This window comes from Nesoenas mayeri (assembly GCF_963082525.1).
Source record: "Nesoenas mayeri genome assembly, chromosome: 5".
NCBI lineage: Eukaryota > Metazoa > Chordata > Aves > Columbiformes > Columbidae > Nesoenas > Nesoenas mayeri.
The window spans coordinates 68028774-68049338 of NC_137548.1; the positions used below are offsets into that span (position 1 = coordinate 68028774).

General features: G+C 60.2%; 4 protein-coding genes across 5 annotated transcripts; 1 reads left to right on the forward strand and 3 right to left on the reverse strand.

Annotated features, from left to right (window-relative positions):
* Nucleotides 1–2788: 2788 nt before the first annotated feature.
* Nucleotides 2789–3724, reverse strand: LOC308040946 (olfactory receptor-like protein COR4; the record flags this gene model as incomplete). The annotated part of the gene is made up of 1 exon (XM_080345323.1): nucleotides 2789–3724. The coding sequence occupies one exon, from the start codon at nucleotides 3722–3724 to the stop codon at nucleotides 2789–2791; it is 936 nt and encodes a 311-aa protein (XP_080201449.1).
* Nucleotides 3725–8178: 4454 nt separating this feature from the next.
* Nucleotides 8179–9746, forward strand: TBX10 (T-box transcription factor 10; the record flags this gene model as incomplete). The annotated part of the gene is made up of 6 exons (XM_080345324.1): nucleotides 8179–8263; nucleotides 8678–8852; nucleotides 8922–9023; nucleotides 9087–9258; nucleotides 9354–9509; nucleotides 9589–9746. The coding sequence occupies 6 exons, from the start codon at nucleotides 8179–8181 to the stop codon at nucleotides 9658–9660; spliced, it is 762 nt and encodes a 253-aa protein (XP_080201450.1). The 3' UTR covers nucleotides 9661–9746.
* Nucleotides 9747–10325: 579 nt separating this feature from the next.
* On the reverse strand, nucleotides 10326–16567 carry TCIRG1 (T cell immune regulator 1, ATPase H+ transporting V0 subunit a3; the record flags this gene model as incomplete). Its single annotated transcript, XM_080345697.1, has 19 exons — nucleotides 10326–10407; nucleotides 10493–10664; nucleotides 10752–10872; nucleotides 10978–11088; nucleotides 11162–11278; nucleotides 11400–11613; nucleotides 11749–11867; nucleotides 11948–12038; nucleotides 12111–12268; nucleotides 12524–12663; nucleotides 12742–12892; nucleotides 13330–13542; nucleotides 13626–13719; nucleotides 13822–13904; nucleotides 13988–14114; nucleotides 14699–14793; nucleotides 14884–15113; nucleotides 15188–15266; nucleotides 16451–16567. The coding sequence occupies 19 exons, from the start codon at nucleotides 16565–16567 to the stop codon at nucleotides 10326–10328; spliced, it is 2514 nt and encodes an 837-aa protein (XP_080201823.1).
* A 1669-nt stretch (nucleotides 16568–18236) lies between these two features.
* On the reverse strand, nucleotides 18237–20301 carry NDUFS8 (NADH:ubiquinone oxidoreductase core subunit S8). 2 transcript variants are annotated; one of them, XM_080345770.1, is made up of 7 exons: nucleotides 20223–20301; nucleotides 19398–19448; nucleotides 19260–19322; nucleotides 19065–19154; nucleotides 18780–18952; nucleotides 18568–18696; nucleotides 18237–18468 (listed from the first exon to the last, which is right to left on the reverse strand). In XM_080345770.1, exons 2-7 carry the CDS (start codon nucleotides 19435–19437, stop codon nucleotides 18337–18339), a joined length of 627 nt encoding a protein of 208 aa, XP_080201896.1. In that variant the 5' UTR covers nucleotides 19438–19448; nucleotides 20223–20301; the 3' UTR covers nucleotides 18237–18336. The 2 variants fall into 2 exon arrangements, with proteins under 2 accessions (XP_080201896.1, XP_080201897.1); XM_080345771.1 differs by having other exon boundaries at nucleotides 19398–19445; nucleotides 20223–20262.
* Between the last annotated feature and the right edge of the window lie 264 nt (nucleotides 20302–20565).

Consider the following 20565-nt stretch of genomic DNA (forward strand, 5'->3'; position numbering starts at 1 on the left):
CCGTTCCCAGGGTCTGTACAGGGTAAAATATCACCCACCCCATCTCAAATATTCACATTTTATCGCACACAGAAGCGTCCCTTTCTCTGGGATGTCTCTTAGACACACGTGCTGACACCGCAGGCGCCTAAAGCCACCCGAGGTTAGTCCTGTCCCAGGTATCTGTCTGTCCTCGCTCAACCCAACCTTCCCCTTTTCACTTTCTCTCTTTCTCAAGAAATGTGGAAAATGCAAATTTCTCTTTCTTGGGTTCAAAACGTCTTTCCGAGCTACAAAAGTCTGTAAAGACAAACGCAGAGAGGAACTCACCGGTGTTTGGGTATGGCCTCCTTGCTTCTTCCACTAGGACCTCAGGAGGGTTTTTTGCACCAGGGCAGTAACTGTGTCTAAAATGAGCGATTATAACATCTCCCAATTCTCTTTCAATAATGAGAGATATATTGGCCATTGATTTTAAGGGAAATAAAGCCAAAATGAGGCTTTCTTCTCCGTTTCTGTGCTAAGGGAAGCCAAAGGTAGCTTGGTTTCCAGCTAAAGGGTTGTGCTCCTGGTTCTTCCCACGTATCTGGATGGCACACGAGGAAGAGGAGTCACCACCCCAGTGCAGGATTTCCGCAATTGTAAGCCAAAACCTTCAACCCTTTCATAATAAAAGGGGAAAAAACAAACAAACAAAAACAACAAAAACCACCCAAATCTGTTTCTGAGCCTTTTTTTAACACATCAGCTAGAAAAGATCTCCAGAATGGGATTAATTTCACTCTCTTTTAGATCCAGCTTTTATTAAGACTCAAATGTGTCTGTCATTACCTAATTGTGAGTTAAGGTCTCATTACAGCTAAGGTGACTCTGGTGGATGCAATCAGCAGAGTTTATCAGGCTCTTCAGCTGGTTTTTGTAGTGTCTGCCTTGCACTGAGCCCCACCGGCTTGACCAGATCTTCCTTGGTCATAAAGGGAACCCAGTCAACGTATAGAGGTGACATGGTGTTTATTTAAAGTGAAGGAGATAAGTCCTTCCCCTGAAGACATCTGAAGCAATTCGCAACTCTAATCACTAATATCTAAACAAGGGGAGGTGGCTCCTACCCCCCTGATAGCCAGATTTGCTCAGCTCTCTGTTTAAAACAGATTTAACTAGAATTAAGGCAACTCTGCCTAAAAGCACAAGCCTAGCTGGCACCAATGAAACTCTGAGATGCTGGTTTTCCCCAAATACAGCAACCCCTGCTTGAAAAACGAGCAAAACGCTTTCGGTTTTGAGGGCGGCAGCTCCAGCAAGAAACCACAACGAGCACAACAGCGCTGCAGCCACTGACTTGTGATTTTAAGACACTAAAAAGCTCATGTCCCCATTTAAACACCGGGTGACGGTAAAGGCAAGACCAGCTGGACACAAAGTTGTTGAATGTTGTTGTATTTTACATATTGCACACTAACAGCCATAGGTTGTTCCTTGCTCCTCCTGCAGCAAGAAGAGATGCTTTGGGGGTGTAAATAAAACATTAAAAATCGTATTGAGTCTTTTATTTAAAGGAAAAGGCGACAATCTTCCCCGCAGCTGAATTAAACAGCATCTTGAGGGTGACAGAGGGGCAGAAGTGTGGGGGAACAGCAGCAGTTGTCCACAAGGGTCCCAAGTCCACGTCTGGAGGTGATGAAGAGGAGAACCCTGTTTGCTATGGCTGTGCCCAGGCTCTCATTGTCGTGAAACAGATAATTTACATGTAATGTGAGATAACCGTGTCTAAGTGCAGATTTTTAACTCATTTCTGGGTCAAAGAAAGGAAACACAAAGGAATTAATGTCATATTATTTTTGACGCGATGCCACCGGCAAGTGCTCCGTGTTGCAGACAAGGGTCAATCTGAGACCCTGAGGCACTGTAAGTGTGGTCAGACACTGAAATAGGAACCAGGGAGGGTGTGAAGCCTCTGCCATGGGATGAGGGAGCACGAACAGCCTCGGGGAGGTTTGTCCTGGCCCGACGGTGCCAGACAAGCAGGTGACCCTGGGCTGGATTAAATAATAACCAGGGAATTACCAGGCAGCTTTGGGAACAAAGGAGGACCTGGTGACTGACCCTGCTTCGTTCACAATATAGGTCACCCAAATATAACGTTTAACTTCAATTTTCATCTGCCTAAAATGAAATTAGATGTATGGTGCTGAGCATCATTTAATGAGGTTCGAGCATAATAAAGAAAGAATATTTCCTGCGTAATCAGGCGTTTATTTGCTGTCATCTCTGTTTTTCTTGCTAAAGGTGTCGGCATCCTGTGGATGGTTATTATGCCCTTAGTGACTTTACAACGCAGTCTTGAAATGGAATTCAGTTTAGTGGAATAGTAGAATCCACCTCATTTATTCTGATTTGCTAAGCAACAGGGAGAGCAACACACAACACAGTTCATCATTTTAGTCCAAACAATTGCAGATATTTTTGCCATATTCTTCTGGTTTAATCTGGCCTGATACATAGGATCAAATAAACAGTAGAGGGCAAAATTGTAAATGAGGAGTAGTGCATGCTTGTAGTTCTCTACCTGTGTCTTCATCAGGTATAATAAGTATAATCAGGTATACTATGTATACATGGTATACTAAGTATAATTATCAAGGTTTGGAGAACTGAGTGAAATTATTAGTATCTTGAACCATATTGATATTGTATCAGCCGGTGCAGTTCTAAATCTAAGCGCAGAAGACCCTAAAAATGCAATCAATATGAGATATTTAATCAAAACCTGACAATATCACCCACATCTCCATTCTATCTGGCCATAAATTTACAGCATGCAAGCTCGTTTTGTTTTTGTGAGTCTCCTCAAAGCCTCCTTCACCTCTTTGTTCCTCAGGCTGTAGATGAAGGGGTTCAGCATGGGAGTCAGTATGGTGTAGAGCATCACAGCCCATTTATCTCCTCTTGAGCTGTCTGAGCTGGGCTTTAAGTACATAAAACACGCTGTCCCGTAGAAGATGCTCACCGTGGTGAGGTGGGACGCACAGGTGGAGAAGGCTTTGCGCTTGCCCTCAGCTGAATGAATGCTGAGGATGGTGGAGATGATGGCCATGTAGGAGACCAGGACAAACAGGCTGTTGGACACAGCAAATAAAGCTGCTGAAGTTAAGATAATGATGCTGATGGTGGTGTTGGAGGTTGAGAGCACTATCAGAGGGGAAATGTCGCAGAAGTACAGGTCGATGACGCTGGAGCCACGAAAGGACAAGGTGAACATGCCAATGGTCTGGCCTATGCCGTTTGTCAGCCCCACGAGATAGGACCCGGTCACCAGCTGGAAACAGCGTTTGGGGGACATGACCGAGTGGTAGAGCAGGGGACGGCAAATGGCCAGGTAACGGTCGTACGCCATTACAGCCAGCAGGAAGACTTCAGTCATCCCCAAAAGATCATAAATGAACTCCTGAGCCACGCACCCAGCATAAGAAATCACCTTCTCCTCTGACACAAAATCAGCCAACATCTTGGGCATGATGACAGTGGAAGAACCGACGTCTATAAAAGCCAGGTTAGCCAAGAAATAATACATGGGGGAGTGGAGCTGAGGGCTGGCCATGATTAACATGATCATGCCAAGGTTCCCCAGGATGGTGGCAAGATAGACGAGCAGAACCATCAGAAAGAGGGTGACCTGTGTCACCGAGTCCTCTGTGAACCCCGTTAAGACAAACTCAGTTGGTTGGGTGCAATTGCTTTCTGCCATTAGTTGGATGCTTGCTTTCCATGTGAATGACTTGCTGGAGGTTTCTTCTACAATGGGTGGAAAACCCTCTCTCCAGCAGGACCTACTTGGAGATAAATCACACCAGATCGAAAGGAAGAGTTTAAGCACAGATCAATTAGAAACAGGTTGCCAAAAGTAATATCTCAGCATGGGTAAAACAAATGGGGAGTTGCAAAAAACGCAAAGCTTTGTAATGGTAAGCTCCCTAAATGTTCTTTATGGGAAAGCTTACGGTTCTCATGCAGGAGCCCTTTGTGGTCAATGAGGAGAGGAAGCCCCCTGAGCATGGTGACCCCCGGACTTACCTTCTCAGCAGGTGTGGTGAGGACACAGGACAACCAGCTCCCTGGTTTGGGGGGGAAAATCCAGAGAATCATGAACACCTGGATCCCAGGGCCCTGCAGGCAGAGGTGAAGAGCTGCTTCATTTTTCGCAAGAGAAAGCTACAGGACACGGATGGCTGGGACGACACTGTCCTGGCTCCTGGGACTGGTCCTGGAGCTCCGGCTTGGTCTGAAAAACAATGAGTCTCACTCACATTTCAGCACTATCGCTGCCTCCCTCCTGATGCTCTTGAAGGTGGATGTGAAGACACATCTGCCTGAAGCTCTGCAGAGGAGCTTGAAAATAAACCACCCTCAGCAAACGCCCTTACTATTTCACATAATTTGGGGATTTGGGGACTGTGAATCTCTTTGAGCCCCAGGAGAATAGCAAAGCTCAAAACAAGTCATTATCTTTTCTCTCTGCTTCATAGTTTGGAGGAGAAGCGCACCCAGAGGAGATGACCTCAGCTGCAGTGAGCAACAGGGCTTGTGGCTCTCTTCAGAGCAAACCACCGAGCAATACTCCATCTTTCACGGCCACTTTCAGAGACAGTTACAGCCCCACAAGTGCCTTGTTTGACATTATCACGCCAGGGGGCTGAGGGGAACCTCGCTGATGGGGCAGAGTCCCACAGGAGCTCAGCCAGGGCTGGTAACGGGGTCCATCAGCAGTCACAGACACCACAGACGTTGAATCGCCTTTCTACCCATCTTAAAATCCTTGTGCTCAAACCACAGCTCGCCAGTTTGGCTGCAAGGAGCCAACAGAAGTTCACGGCGACCTTGCTAAAGGTAAATGCTGTCCCCTACTCTTCTTCTTGTCCATACAGCCACCAATCCTCTCATCAGCCAAAGAACGCCGGTCAGTCAAGGATGATTTACCCTTGGAACACCCATAGTAGCCACTCACAGCCGTCTTTCTGTCCTTCCTGCAGCTAGAAAGGGCTTCTGGGGGGATTTGTCTCTTAATCCCACTGGGGATTGATGCACCCACAGTCCTTGTGCCCTCTGTGATGACATTTACCACCTTCTCCCCATCACACTGGAAATGCACCAGCTGCAAGGAAAAAAACAAGAGCATGAGGGAGAGGTGCCCAAAACTGGAAGGAAGGTGATGGGAAAGATCGGACAAGGAGTGTGATAAAGGACGGAAAGCGGCAGCAAGAGGGGAAAAAGGCCCACCTGAAGGGATTAGGGAAAGCTCTAGTGGATCTGATGGAGTTTCCCAAGCCCTATGGGAGACACAGGGTACCTCTTTATACAGCAATGGTGAGTGCCAGGGGCAGCAGAAACTGACAGGGGATAAGGTCAGATGATGTATTTTGCAGAGTGGAAATTTGAAATACAGAACTATATAATCATTTTGGATAGAAGAGACCCTCAAGATCATCAAGTCCAACCATTACTCCACCCTGGTATTGCCCCATGTCCTGGAAACCTCATGTCCGTCTGTCCAGCCTTCCAGGTCTGGTGACTCCAGCACTGCCCTGGGCAGCCTGTTCCAATGACCCACAGCCCTTTGGGGAAGAAATTGTTCCCACATCCAACCTCAATCTCCCCTGGCGCAACTTGAGGCCGTCTCCTCTGCTCCTGGCGCTTGTTCCTGGGGAGCAGAGCCTGACCCCCCTGGCTCCAAGCTCCTTTCAGGCAGTTCAGAGATCAGAAGGTCTCCCCTCAGCTCCTGTTCTCCAGCTGAACCCCCCAGGTCCCTCAGCCGCTCCATCACACTTGTGCTCCAGCCCCTCACCAGCTCCATTCCCTTCTCTCAACTCACTCCAGCTCCTCAAGGGCTTTCTTGGTGTGAGGAGCCCAGAACTGACCCCAGGATTCGAATCAGCTTAGACACAGAACTTCAAATTAGCTTAGACACAGAAAGCCCAGACCCACAGCGAGTGGAGAAACAAGCTGAAACCTCCCAAAAACAGACACGAAAGGAAAATAAACATCACATGGATTTGCACCAGAGTTTGACCAGATCCAGGCTCTCACCTCTGTCCTCAGCGAGGAGAAACTGTTCCAAGCAGAGTCGGGTTAGACATCACCTGGGACACCGAGAATTGGTGTTTTGGAGCCAGAGGCTGATGGGGGGGTGAATCCCCATGCTCAGGGCAGAGTTTGGGGTTTCAGACACTTCCAGGATCACAGCCTCACTTTTCCTTTTCTCTCCAGTGGAACAACCAGCTGCAGACACCACAGATGAGCCCTGGTGGGTTCGGTCCTGCCCGGGGCTGAGCCCCCTCCATCCTCCTCCATCCTCCTCCTCCTCGCTGTCAGAGCAGCCTCTCGCACCTTCTCATCTCATCTCCCCGCTCGATACCGGCCCCGCGGCCACCGACCGGCTGACAGCGGGAGATGGATGGGGCTGGGCCGGCACCACGGGGCAGGGGACACGTGTGGGGCTGTGATGGACGCGGCGGGGCTGGAGACATGGTGTCTTTGCACCAGCCCTGGTCCCAAAACCCAGCGCTGCCTGTGCAGCCCCCTTGGCCCCCGGCAGCGTGCGGGGGACAGAGGGGTTTTGTTACGGTGGCTGCGGTAAGGATTTAAGTGCCAACTCCAAAGCAGAAGTGACGGCTGAGCCCCAGCTTCGAGAAGGAAAGAAATAGAAATGGAAGGAAAGAGAGAAAGAGAGAGGGAAAGAAAAAGGGAGAAAGGGAGAGAAGGGAGGAAGGAAGGGAGAGAAGGGAGAGGAGGGAGGGAGGGAGGGAGGAAGGGAGAGAAAGAAGAGGGAAAGAAGAGGGAAAGAAGAGGGAAGGAGAAAGAAGAGGGAAGGAGAGAAGGAAGGAAGGAAGGAGGGAGGGAAAGAAGGAGGGAGGGAAGGAAGGAGGGAGGGAAGGATGGAGGGAGGGAAGGAAGGAGGGAGGGAGGGAGGGAAGGAAGGGAGGAAGGGAGGAAGGGAGGAAGGAAGGAAGGGAGGAAGGGAGGAAGGGAGGAAGGGAGGAAGGGAGGAAGGAAGGAAGGAAGGAAGGAAGGAAGGGAGAAGGAAAGGGTTTTCAGCCCTCACCCAGTGCCACCATCGCCTGGGTGCCGCTGGGGACAGCCAGCCACGAGCATCCCCACGGGGATGTCCCCTGTTCCCTCCAGAGCCACAGCATCCTTCACCCCCCCCAGCTCAGAGGGAATGGAGGGCTCCGGGATATCCCCCTGACAGCCCCGGTGTGGGTCACCTCCCCTCCGCATCCCCCGTCCCCGCAGCACCAGCTTGTCCCCATCCATCTCCCGCTGTCACAGCGTCAAACGCAGCGCTGGGAAACGCGGGGTGCAGGGGCTGAGCCGCGGGGTCCTGGGTGCCACAGCAGGGACGGGACGTGCCTTTTGTCCAGGGTTCCGTTTAGAAGCCCAAAGGTCAAGAAACACCCTATTTTAGGGTGAAAACCATTACAAACCTGATAAAGACACACAGCATCCACGAGTGATTTTTCCCTTAACTACGCCATACATTGTAGGTTTACATTTCTAAAGAGCAATGACAGAATTCCATAGGGATTTTTCCCGTCACAAGTGATAACTGCTGTTTCATATCTTCTATTTTTCTTCCATGAAATATCAGTCTAACAAGTCTTAAAATAAAATGCTTTCTGTCACAATAGAACCTTAAATAAAAACACGGGTTTGATTCAGATACTTTTGAGAAGACACGGATACTTTTCCAAGATCTTCTGAGAAAGCAATTATTCCAACAGAGACCAGACGAGGCCTTCAAAAGACAATATGCTGTGTTTCAGACAAGGTTGCACTTCAGTTTTTCAAATAGTGTAAGTGCAATATTATTTAATCATTTCTTCTCTTAATGTGCCACCGATTTCCAGCTAGCCCACGTGTGAAGTTTTCCTTTTGGTTTTGCATTCTAGCTTAAAGAAAGCAAAGCCAGTAATTTATTCAGCACATCTCGTATGTCTTTTCACCCCCAATTGACTAGATCGTTAATAAATTTAAACAAAATAATCCTCCCAGAGCCGCAAAAGCTCCAGGGGCTCAGCCGGCGCGTTGTGGACGCCTCAACACCTCGCTCCGACTCTAATCCCGGGTGTTGATGGCGAGATGGGTGACACGAGGGGGACAAGGAGACCCTGGTTGAATTGTCCCTGCCCAGCCCGGTACCCCGAGATGCGGCTGGGGACCAGTGGTGGCCCCAGAGCCACCGCTCGCCTCCCGTCCATCATCATCATCATCATCGCGTCAAGGCACGAAGGCAGCTCAGGGAAGGGGGGCACATGCTCCAGCCCCCCCCACAACGTCTCCACCCCCAAGCAGGGGCATAAAACCCCCCGGCAGACAGCAGGGGGATGGTGCAGAGCTGGCGCTGGGAGGGGACGTTGCTGGGGTCCCCGCTGCCACTGCACCGGGGCACGGAGCCGCAGACGCCTCCTGCCCACCCGCTGCACCCATGGCAGGTAATACCCGCCCGGTGGGGTCCCATGGGGGGTTTGGGGCACACGGGGGGCTGCCCAGCCCCACAGGAGAATGGGGGTGCAGTGGGGAGGGGGATAAGTCCCCGGTCCTCCCAGCCCCTCCACACAGAAAGGATGCGATGGGGCGGCTGGTGGTGCCCCCACAGCTGAGGTGCAGGATGGGGCCCCCACAAAACCTCCCTCACCCCCTGCAGCCTTCCTGGGGGGGTCAGGCGAGGGAGCCCCCTGTGTCACCGGCCTGGGGTGTGCCGGCGAGGGGACAGGGAAGAACCGGCACGTGTCCCAGGCGGCGGCGCGGCTGGAGATGGGCAGTCTCTGGGAGGAGTTCAACCGCCTGGGCACCGAGATGATCGTCACCAAGGCGGGCAGGTGGGTACCGGAGAGGGACGGGGGCTGCCGGGGTGGGGGACACCCCTGTCCCACCCCCCATCCCCGCAGGAGGATGTTCCCCACCTTCCAGGTGAAGCTGTCGGGGTTGGACCCTCTGGCCGACTACGTCCTGCTGATGGACTTTGTGCCGCTGGACGACAAGCGATACAGGTGGGGATGGGGAGGCTGGGGGTGGGGTGGATCCTGCGGGTGCTGAGCCCCCCCACCCCGCAGGTATGCCTTCCACAGCTCCTCCTGGCTGGCGGCGGGACGGGCCGACCCCGCAGCCCCCGGCCGTGTCCATTTCCACCCCGACTCCCCGGCCAAGGGGGCCCAGTGGATGCGGCAGATCGTCTCCTTCGACAAGCTCAAGCTGACCAACAACCTCCTGGATGACAACGGCCACGTGAGGACGCGGCTCCGGGACGGGTGACGGGGGGGACACGATGTACCCCGGCATGGGGGGGTCCTGCCCATCGCCCCCTCTTTTGCCCTCCCCAGATCATCCTCAACTCCATGCACCGCTACCAGCCCCGCTTCCACGTCGTCTTCGTGGACCCGCGGCGGGACAGCGAGCGCTTCGCCCACCAGAACTTCAAATCCTTCAGCTTCCCCGAGACCCAGTTCATGGCGGTGACAGCGTACCAGAACCACCGGGTGAGCCCCGGGCTGCGGGGACACCCCCATGTCTCCCCCACCCTTCCCCAGGGACCCCCTGACCCCGCTATCCCCCCAGATCACCCAGCTCAAGATCGCCAGCAACCCCTTCGCCAAGGGCTTTCGGGATGGTGACCCCGAGCCGTGGTAAGGCCCGCCCCCCTCGATACCACCCTGACGCCGCGATGAGGGGCTCCATGTCCCCCCTGAGCCTCCCAATCTCTCTGGCAGGTGCGGGGTGCCCGCAGGGTCCCTGCTGGGTGCCGTGCCCTGCGCCCGGGCCACCGCGCTGCCCCCCAGCTCTGAGAAGCAGGAGAAAGGTAGGGGGGCTCGGGGGGGGGCTGACCCCCCGTTGCTGTCTCTCCCCCGCCCAGGGGCTCCCCACAGCCGTGGGGCACTGGCTGCCACAACCGGCCCCCCACAACCGGCCCCATCGGTGGCTCCATCCAGCTTCGCCACACCCCCTTTCCAGCATCTCGCTTGCCCCCCCGGTGCTTATGGGGGGGCCAAACCCCGCACCTTGCCCTACCCCCTGCCCGCCTTCCCCCCGCTCAGCACCTACAGCCCCACCGCCACCCCCCACTTCAGCTACGGGCAGCAGTGACGGGGGACACCCCCAGGACCCCCTCCCCATCCCGCCATGGTGGGGACAGAGACGCAACAAACCCTGGGGACGGTTTTATTTGCTACCACAGAGGGGATGAGGACGATGCTGCAGCAGAGGGGCTTGGGGGGGACCCTGCCCCCCAGCACCCCCAGCAGGGCAGGGGATCGGGCCCAGCCGCTGCTGTGACCCCCGGCACCCCCGCGGCGCAGTTACTCCCCGGCGTGGGGTGCGAAGGCGAAGGGGCTCAGCTTGTACCCAGCACCCACATAAAACTTATTCTGGAACTCCACCCTGCCAAGGAGATGGGCTGGTGAGGAACAGCTTTTGGGGGGGGGTCGCACCCTTGCCCCCGCGTCCCCCCCTGTGTCGGGCTCACCAGTGCAGGCGCAGGGCGTGCAGGAAGGCCGAGAGCCCCTCCATCACCAGCAGGATGGCCACGGTCAGCACGGCGAAGGCGGCAAAGACGGGGACCAGCACCACGCCGCCCACGTAGCGCAGCCCCACAAAGCCGTGACGCATCACCATGGTCCACAGCACCTCCGAGAGCTCTGCCGGGGGGACAGGGAGGGGGGCGGGGGGTGAGGCTGTGCCCGGGCCCGGGGAGGGGCGACGCGGGGGCCACGGGGGACACTCACGCGCGTGGGCCAGGCTGAGCGCCCAGAGCCGCAGGTAGGACGCGGTGTTGGAGACGCAGCCCAGGCAGTACTCGATGGTGTGGATCGCCTGGTGCATGAAGATCTCGGCAAAATCCCGATGCTGCAGGGATGGAGGGGACACAGGACATCGGTGGGGGACACAGGACATCGGTGGGGGACACAGCCACCCCCACCCCACCGCCCGCAGCCTGCCGGTGCCCCTCACCTCAGCGTCACCGCTATGCCCCCCGCTCTCCATGTCCTCCTTGGTCGTGTTGACGGAGTTGCCGGATTCCTGCCCCTCCAGCAGCGGCTCCTGCTCCTCCGCGGCCACCGGCTGCACAGGGACAGCGGTGACACCCCGCTGTGACACCCCCGACCTGACTCCCAAACCATCCCCCCAGCCTTACCGCGGGATGTCCCGTCCCGGGCGCGCGCCGCCGGCAGCGCAGGTAGAGCGGCGTCCCCAGGAGCAGGACGGGCACCGACGCCAGCGCCAGCACCACCAGCACCGTCTGCACCGGCACCTGCACCAGAGTCCCCGAGCTGAGAACAGCCCCACTCGTGACACAGAGGGGACACCGCGATGCTCCCAGCCTGGGCAAAGTGTCCCCACGCGGGTGCCCCACATCTCCAGGGGGTTCCTACCTGCCCCCGGTAGAGCGGCAGGTTGCCGGGGTTGGAGGTGAAGAGGAACATGTCGATGAAGTGGATGAGGATGCTGGGGGCCACCATGGAGTCGGCGGCGCTGAACACCACCCACTTGTAGAAGATGAGGAAGACGAGGTAGCCAAAGAGCGCCAGGAGGAAAATCATCTCGGGCAGGAGCTCCAGCACCAGCCGGTGCCACTGCTGGAAGTGCCTGGGCAGGGGGACATCAGCCTTGTCCCCACGTGTTCTGGGCTCCCACCCAGGTACAGCACTCACCCACTACACTCAAGTTCAGCCCCGATCCCCTCAGTGTGACTGTGGGTGACGAGAGCCAATGGGGACTCACACATGGTTGAAGATCCCCAACATGACACCAAAGCCCATGTGCACGATGCCCAGCACCACGGACATCTTCATCTTGAAGGAGTTGAGGAAGTTGAGGTGGTTGGTGGCCAAGCTCCAGATCTGTGGTGGACAAGGTGGGTAAGATTCTGGGTCACCCCACCGAGGGTCCCACCCCGTCTGGTCCCCCACGGGACACTCACTGGGTCGATCCCGAAAGGATAGGGCCCTTGGAAGACGCCGGTGACATTGGGGTCCAGGGTGAGGGATGGGTGGGTGGCGAGGTAGTCAGAGCTGTGGGCAGAGCGAGGGGGGTCAGTGCAGGCAGGGACCTGGGGGGTTCACAGGGGAGTTTGGGGGTCCCACCTCCAGGAGGAGTGGTTGGCCATGGTGGCCACGCTCCAGGCAGAGGGGAAGATGACGGTGGCTTTGCTGAAGCACTCATTGTAGATGAAGCCGGTGTAGATGGAGAAGGCCCCCATGAGCAGGATGAGGTAGCGTCCCTCAAAGAACGTCTGCCAGATCTGGGAAGCGGGGAGAAATGTGGCTCCCATGTCCCACACCACCAACCCTGACCCACATTGTTCCCGTCCCACACCACCAGGTCCAGCCCACACCTCCAAGACCTTTCCAAACCTCCAAGACCATTCCAAACCTCCAAGACCATTCCAAACCTCCAAGATCATCCCATGACTCCAAGACCATCCCATGCCCCCAACCCCATCCCATGCCCCAAATCATGTCCCACACCTCCAGTCTGCCCTCCCGTGTCCCCTCACCTCGTTGGTGGCCTGTCGCAGGCTGGGGCTGTTCTCGTACAGCACCATCCAGAGAGCAAAGAGGAACATGAGCAGCCCGTGCCCCACGTCCCCAAACATGACAGCGAAGATGAAGGGGAAGGTGATGATGGCGTAGGGCGCTGTGGGGACACAGGGACCGTGTCACACGGGGTCCCCACCGCAGCCCCGCGCCGTGGTGGGGAGCGGGGGGGCCTTACCAGGGTTCACCTCCTGGTAGCTGGCCACCCCGTAGGCGTCCACGATGCTCTGGAAGCCGGCGGTGAACTTGTTGGTGCGGATGAGGGTGGGGGGGCTCTCGGAGGTGGGGACACGCTGCACGAAGCACTCGACGCTCGAGCCACTCGTGTACTGCAGGGGGACACCCGGCACTGACCCACGGCAACCCCAGGGGGGCACGGGGACACCGGGTGACCTCTGGCATGAGGACAGGGGGACACCAAGCCACAGCTGGCACGGACACACCAAGTGAACGCCAGCAGAAGGACATGGGGACACCAAGTGAACCCCAGCACAAGGACACAGGGACACTGAGCAACCCCTGGCATGGGAACACCAAGCAAACTCCAGCATGAGGACATGGGGACACCAAACAATCCCAGCACGAGGACAGAGGGACACTGAGCAACCCCTGGCATGAGGACATGGGGACACCATGCAAACCCCAGCACAAGGACGTGGGGACACGAAGCAACCCTGGACATGATGACACTGAGCAAGCCCAGCACAAGGACATAGGGACACCAAGCTGCCCCTGGCATGAGGACATGGGGACACCAACAACCCACCGATCCCTGGCGCAGGGCGTCCTGCACTTGGGTGAGGTCCCGCACGGGACACCAGACCTCGGCGATCAGACACTTCTCGGTGACGTCGAAGCTGCACTGGTTGAGGACGAGGTAGATGGCCTTCATCTTCTGCACCTGCACCCGCCAGGTGGGCAGCGCCACCACCACCTTGTCCAGCACCTGCGCCAGGTACTGCTCCGTCTCCTCCAGCACCTGCGGGTGCCCCACAGCAGGTCAGGGACGGGCTGGGGGTCCCGGCGTGGCCCCCCCGGTCCCTGCCATGGTCCTCAGCTCACCACGCTGAGGTCCTGGATCTGGTTGACCAGCCCGGTCATGGTGTCGGCCCGGCTGGCCTCACTCTCCGGGTAGGGGTAGACGTGGCAGTGGAAGCTGCGACAGACGGACAATGTCACATTGGGGGTGACAGGGCTCCCCGGGGGGGCAGAGCGGGTTTTGCTCAATAAAGCTCTACATGGTGGGGCCACCACTGACCAGTCCAAGATCTTGCGGATCTTCTGCCCGATCTGCTCACCCCAGTAGGAGATGAGGAAGATGACCCAGGTGATGTCCTCGCCCTGGGGACGGCACAGCCTGTGTCACCCCGGCCGTCCTGGCCCCCCGCTCCCCACCGGACCCCCCACCCTGGTGTCCTGCTCACCGTGGCCGGGTCCTCCATGGGCTCGGGCATCTCCACGAAGCTGGCCACCAGGTAGCCACGGCACGCGCGCCACAGCAGCCGCTCGAAGGCGCTGACTCGCCACGGGTGAATGACACCAGCCACGAAGCTGTGGGGACGTGGTGGGGACACTGGGACGGGCACAGCTCCATTGCTGTTCCTGCCCCATGGCCAGGCCAGCGCCCCATGGACCATCTCCAACCCTTACCCCAAACCTTACCCACAATTCCTGCCCCATGGCTATGTTGTTGCCCCATGGCTCATCTCCAGGCCATGTACTACAGCCTTCCCAGCTACTCTATGGCCACGTCGCTGCCCCATGGGCCATCTCCAACCGTTGTCCTACAGCCTTCCCAGTAACTCATGGCCCATCTCCAACATTGTCCTACAGCCTTAGCCACACTTCCTGCCCCATGGCTCATTTCCAGCCCTTCCCCTACAGCCTGCCCAGTTGTTCCGTGGCCAAGCCAGTGCCCCACGGCCCATCTCCAACCCTTCCCCTGCCCCATGGCCATGTCGTTGCCCCATGGCCTGTCTCCAACCCTTGTCCTACAGCCTCACCCGCGATTCCTGCCCCATGGCCATGTCGCTGTCCCATAGTTCATCTCCAACCCCTGCCTTACAGCCATGCCCACTGCCCCACGGCCACACCACTGCCCCACGGCCACACCACTGCCCCACGGCCCCTCTCACTTGATCTTGCGGTCGAGATGCTGGTGCAGGGAAGGGTCGAGGATGGGCTCACGCTCCGAGAGCGCCCGCGGCCGCGCCGGGGAGCCCAGGGGAGCCTGCGGCGCCGGGGAGCACAGAGACAAAGCTGTTGGCACAAAATGGGGGCGCGGGGCGACACCGCCGTGCCGCCGCCCCCCCAGACCCACCGGCAGGCTGGTGAAGCGCTGTCCCTCGCGCAGCACGTGCAGGTAGCGGCGCAGGTCGCGCAGGCGGGCGCGCAGGGACGCGCGGTTGCCGCTGACCTCGCGCAGCTCCTGCGCCAGCTGCTCCGCCTGCTCCTGCAGCCGCAGCGCCTCCCGCGCCAGCGGCGCCCGCGGGCTCCCGGCACACGGCCCCGGCGCCCGGCCCGCCGCACGCAGCTCCTGCTGCAGGAACGCTGCGGGAGACACGCCGTCACCTTCGGGGAGCTCAGCGGGGGGACCCCCCGAGCAGCCCCCCAGCGGCGCTCACAGAAGGTTTTCTCCATCTCCTCGCAGCGCCGCACCTCGCCCACGAAGCGCCGCTGGAAGGCGCTGACTTTGGGGTTCAGCTGTTGAGGGGGACACGGTCACGGGACAGACGTAGTGGGATGGGGGGACAAGCAGCAACCCCCTCCGGTCAGACCAAGCACCCCCAAACTACAGCCCACAGAACGCACCCCAAGTCACCCGCACACACCCCATGCAACCCAAAGCCAGTTCCTTGCACCCATGGCACCCCAAGTCACCCCCACACATCCCCCTGCACCCAGGGCAACCCAAATCCAGTCCCTTGCACCCATAGTACCCCAAATCACCCACACACATCCCCCTGCACCCAGGGCAACCCAAATCCTGTCCCTTGCACCCATAGCACCCCAAATCACCCACACACATCCCCCTGCACCCAGGGCAACCCAAATCCAGTCCCTTGTACCCAAGGCACCTCAAATCACCCACACACATCTCCCTGCACCCAAGGCACCCCAAATCACCCAGACACATTCCCCTACACTCAAGGCACCCCAAACTACCCAAACCCAGTACCTTGCACCCCAAAACAGCTGCCTCCACCCCCTGCACCCAGCTCCCCGCAGAGCCCCAAACCACTCACACCCACCCCTTGCACCCCAACACATCAACCCCAACCCCGCTGCACCCTCCACACCCCAAACCCACCTGTACCAAACCCCTGCACCCACTGCACCTCAAACTACCCATCCCAAACCCACAGCACCCCATCCTGCCCAGATCAACCCGCCTGCACCCATAGCACCCCAAAACCATCCACTCCAAAACCCTCTGCACCCAGGGCATCCAAATCAATCCCCCTGCACACAGGGCACCCCAAACCACCCATCTAAAATCCAATGCACCCACAAGCACCCCATCCCACCCCAGATCAACCCCCTGCACCCATGGCACTGCAAACCACCCACCCCAAACCCCACTGCACCCAGGACACCCAAATCAACCCCCTGCACCCACGGCACTGCAAACCACCCACCCCAAACCCCACTGCACCCAGGACACCCAAATCAACCCCCTGCACCCATGGCACTGCAAACCACCCACCCCAAACCCCACTGCACCCAGGGCACCCATCCCAAGCCCCCAGCACCCACTGCACCCCATCCTGCCCAGACCAACATCCCTGCACCCAAACCACCCCCATTGCACCCAGGGCAAACCAAGCCACCTGCACCCACCCCTTGCACCCAGGGCACCCCAAACCAGCCCCCCAGCCCCTACATACATCCCTGAACTCCAGCAGCCCCCGCTCGCCCAGCTCGCTGACGCAGCTGTAGGCCGAGGCGGACTGGAGGAAGAGCTGGGCCAGGCAAACCTCCTCGCTGCGGAACAGGGACCCCATGGTGCCCCGGGACCCCCTCCCGCCCGGGCTGCAGAGGCGCGAGGGCACCTGCCTGGGGGGAGCAGAGGCTGAGGGCTGGGGGGTCAGGGTCAGGGGTGGCAGGAGGGCTGGGGGGCTCCCTGGGGGTCTGGTTTGGGGGTGACCCCAGGGGTCTGGCTGTGGGTCCCGGGAGTCTAGTTGGGGCTTCTGGGGACCTGGTTTGGGAGGGTCACCCAGGGGGTCTGGGGGTCACCCTGAGGGTCTGGCTGGGAGTCCGGGGGTCTGGCTGGGGGTCACCTCGGGGGTCTGGGCGTCTGACTGGGGATTCTGGGGATCCAGAAGGGGTTCTGAGGGCTCTGGGTGGGGGTCAGCCCAGGGGTCTGGCTGGGGGTCCTGAGGGTCTGTCTGAGGTTCTGGGGGAGTCTGGATGGGGTCCCAGGGATCTGACTGGTGGTCCCGGGGTTCTGGCTGCGGGTTTGGGGGTCTGGCTGGGGTCACCCCAGGGGTCTGGCTGGGTTTCTGGTGGGTCTGGATGGGGATCCCGGGGGTCTGCCTGTGGGTTCGGAGCTCTGCCTGGGGTCCCGGGGGTCTGGCTGGGGGTCCAAGGGTTCTGTCTGGGAGTCCGGAGGTCTGTCTGTCTGGGGTCCCGGGGCTCTGCCTGGCAGTCCGGAGATCTGTCTGTAGTCGCAGCGCCCTGTCTGGGGTCCCGGGGGCCGCAGCGGCAGAGCGGGGGGAGCCGCGGTGTCCCCGCAGCCGTCCCGGGAAGCGCCCGTCCCCGTCCCCAGCCCCACGCGGCTCTTCCCAGCACCGGGCTTGCAAAATACTTTCCACCCCCCTTCCCCCCCACCTCCCGCCCCATCCCCGCCCCGCTCAGCTGCATCTGACTCAGCGCCACCGCATCCCCGGGCACCGGCCGCCCCCCCGGGCCCGGCGGGGCCGCGCTGCCCGAGCCGCCGCGGGCGCTGCCCGGCGGGAGCGGAGCCGCCGTCCGCCCGTACCGGGAGCGCGGCGCCGATCGCGCTCGGCACTTCCTCTTCCCCAGGAAGGGCCCGGCCGCGGGGAGGGACCGGCCCGCCCGGCCCCCCCACCGGGGCTACCGGGGCAACCGGGACCGGCTGCCCAGACTGGAGCGACCGGGGCCGGACCGCCCGCTCCCCCCGACCGGGGCGACCCGGACCGCCGCTCCCCAGGATGCCCCGTTCCCCGGGCACACGGGTCCGGGAGCGAATCGCCCCCCCGCGGAGGAAACGCGGGATCCCCCAGCGCCGGGACCGCGGGAATGGAATGGAATGGAAACCCCCGGCCGGTACCACCGCGACCCCCCCGTGGCTGCCCCGGGGAGCTGGAGGGTGGGAATGACCCCCCATGCCCCAGAGCCGGCTGCAGGCAGGGGAATCCTCCTCCCGGGAGAGGGGCAGGGGCCCCCAGAACCCTTTAAACCCCCCAAACCCTCCAAACCCTTTAAATCTCCCCCTCACCACCACCCCTTGGTCCCTGCCTGCACCCCCACCCTCCACACTCCACATTCCTGTGCCCCCACCCCAACATGGGTGACAGCACCTGCAGGACCCCTGTCCCCCTCCCCAAATTGCAACCGTGCATACCCAGGCTGTACGTGCCCCAGGGGGGGTTAACCCCTCCCCTGCCCCAGCGCTGGAAAGGAACACACAGAAAAAGCCAGAGCTCCGGGTTAGGAAGGGGCCAGTGCCCCCAGTGCGGTTAAGGGGGTGCAGAAACCTCCCAGACCCTTTATTAGGGGAGCGGGGAGGGGTGGTGGGGACACCCGGCTGTCACCGGTACAGGTAATCGGCCTGGATGTTGGCCGCAATCTCAGCCTCCCACTTGTCGCCGTTATTGAGCAGCTTCTCCTTGTTGTAGAGCAGCTCCTCGTGCGTCTCCGTCGAGAACTCGAAGTTGGGACCCTGCCGGGACGCGAGACGTTCTCTCAGGGCTCAGCAGACCTCCCCAGCCCCCAGGCAGGGGGTCTCGCTGCCCCACGGGCTGTGTGCCCCCCAGGTCACCTCCACGATGGCATCCACGGGACAAGCCTCCTGGCAGAACCCGCAGTAGATGCACTTGGTCATGTCGATGTCGTAGCGGGTGGTGCGGCGGCTGCCGTCGGCGCGGGGCTCGGCCTCGATGGTGATGGCCTGCGCGGGGGGGACACAGCGGGGGACACTTCAGCTCCCCCGGGGGCGGCGGGAGGAGGAGAAGGAGGGGGAGGAAGGCCGACCTGCGCGGGGCAGACGGCCTCGCAGAGCTTGCAGGCGATGCACCTCTCCTCCCCGGACGGGTAGCGGCGCAGCGCGTGCTCCCCGCGGAACCGCGGGCTCAGCGGCCCCTTCTCAAACGGGTAGTTGATGGTGGCCGGTTCGCGGAAAAGGTAACTCAGCGTCATAGCCAGGCCTGCAGGAAAGACAGCGGGGGTGACAACAGGTTCAGGGGGGCTGGCGCCCCGCAGATGGGACGGGGAGGCCAAGAGGGGTTTGTTCTGCACCAAAGCAGCTCCGGGACTCACCGCGGAAGAGCTCGGTCCACAGCAGGGTCTGCGCAGCGCGGTCGGTGATGGAGCGCATGTCCGTGGGCGCCTCCTGGACGTTGACGTACTCTGCAGGGACAGGGGACGCTGTGCCCACCCCATGGGGACGGGAGAGGGCGTCCCCACCCCACAGGGACGGGGGGAAAGGGATGAGGACACCGAGTCCCTACTCACTGTAGCATTCCCTGGGGACGGTGGTGCTGAGGGGACGCAGGTGACCCAGGGGGGTCGGTGGGGCTGTGGGGAGACAGAGGGGTCAGGGGGGGTCTAGGGGGCAGAGGGGGGCGCGGGGGGGCCCGGTGCAGCTCTCACCTGCGTGGGCAGCCCGGTACAGCAAACGCAGCGCTGCCATGGCCGGTCCTGCTGTGGCAGAGGGGGCCAGCCTGTCACTCTGCCAGCCCTCGGGGGTGGGGACAGCAGGCAGCTAGGGGGGCCCTGGGACCCCCCCCTTCCCACAGGAGACCCAGGCATCCTGACCCCCAACCGTCCACCAGAAGAGACACAGACCCCCCAGGACTCTCCCTCCCAAATGGGATGCAGGGATTTTATCCCCCCACCTCCCACAAAGGACCCAGGTGCCCTGACACCCCCGCAAGGGACCCAAGTGTCCCCCCAACCTCTCCCAAGGGACTCAAGTGTCCTGACACCCCCCCCAAGAGAGCCAGATATCCTGACACCCCCCGAGAGACCCCGGTGTCCTCCTCCACTCCAACAGGGGTCCCTCGTGTCCTGTTCCCACCCACCAAAGGGACCCAGGTGTCTTGTCCCCCCCCACCTCCACAAAGGGACCCAAGTGTCCAACCCCCTACAAACCGGAGCCAGGTGTCCTAGTCTCCCCCTTCCCACATTGGACCCAAGCGTCCCCCCTCAAGGGGTCCTAGCACCCTGGTCGCTCCCCAAGGGACCCAGGCGGCCTCCCCAACCCCAGGGGACGCCCCGAGCCCCCCAGACCGGCCCGAACCCCCCGCTCCCCCAAGGCCTCAGGCGCCCCATGCGTGTCCCCGGGGGGGTCCCAGGCATCCGGGCCGCCCTCTCTCTCCCACGCGGGGTCTGGGGACCATGACGAGCCACCATGGGCCACCACAGCCCCCGGGTGACCCAACAACCCCGCCCCGGGGCCGCGGCCGCCCCACTCACCTCCCCCAAGGACCCGGGCGTCCTGACCGGCCCCGCCCCCGGAGCGCACTGCGCAGGCGCCAACGGCAGCGGCGCAAGCGCAGAGAGGCAGCGGCGTCACGGGACAGGGAGTGGGCGGGGCGAGGCGCCGGGGGCGGGGCGGGTAGGGCCATGCTCGCTTCCCATTGGCCAGAAGCCGCTGGGGGAGGGAAGGCGGGCGGAGCTTCGCGGAGTGGGCGGGGCGGCAGGCGCGGAGGCGCCGGGCGTGGGTTCGGAACTGAACCCGGGGTGGGTGGTTGGCCCTGGGGGGCGAACCGCCCGTTCCCTCGCTGCAGCTAACGGGGCTCCGGCCGGCAGCCCGGCG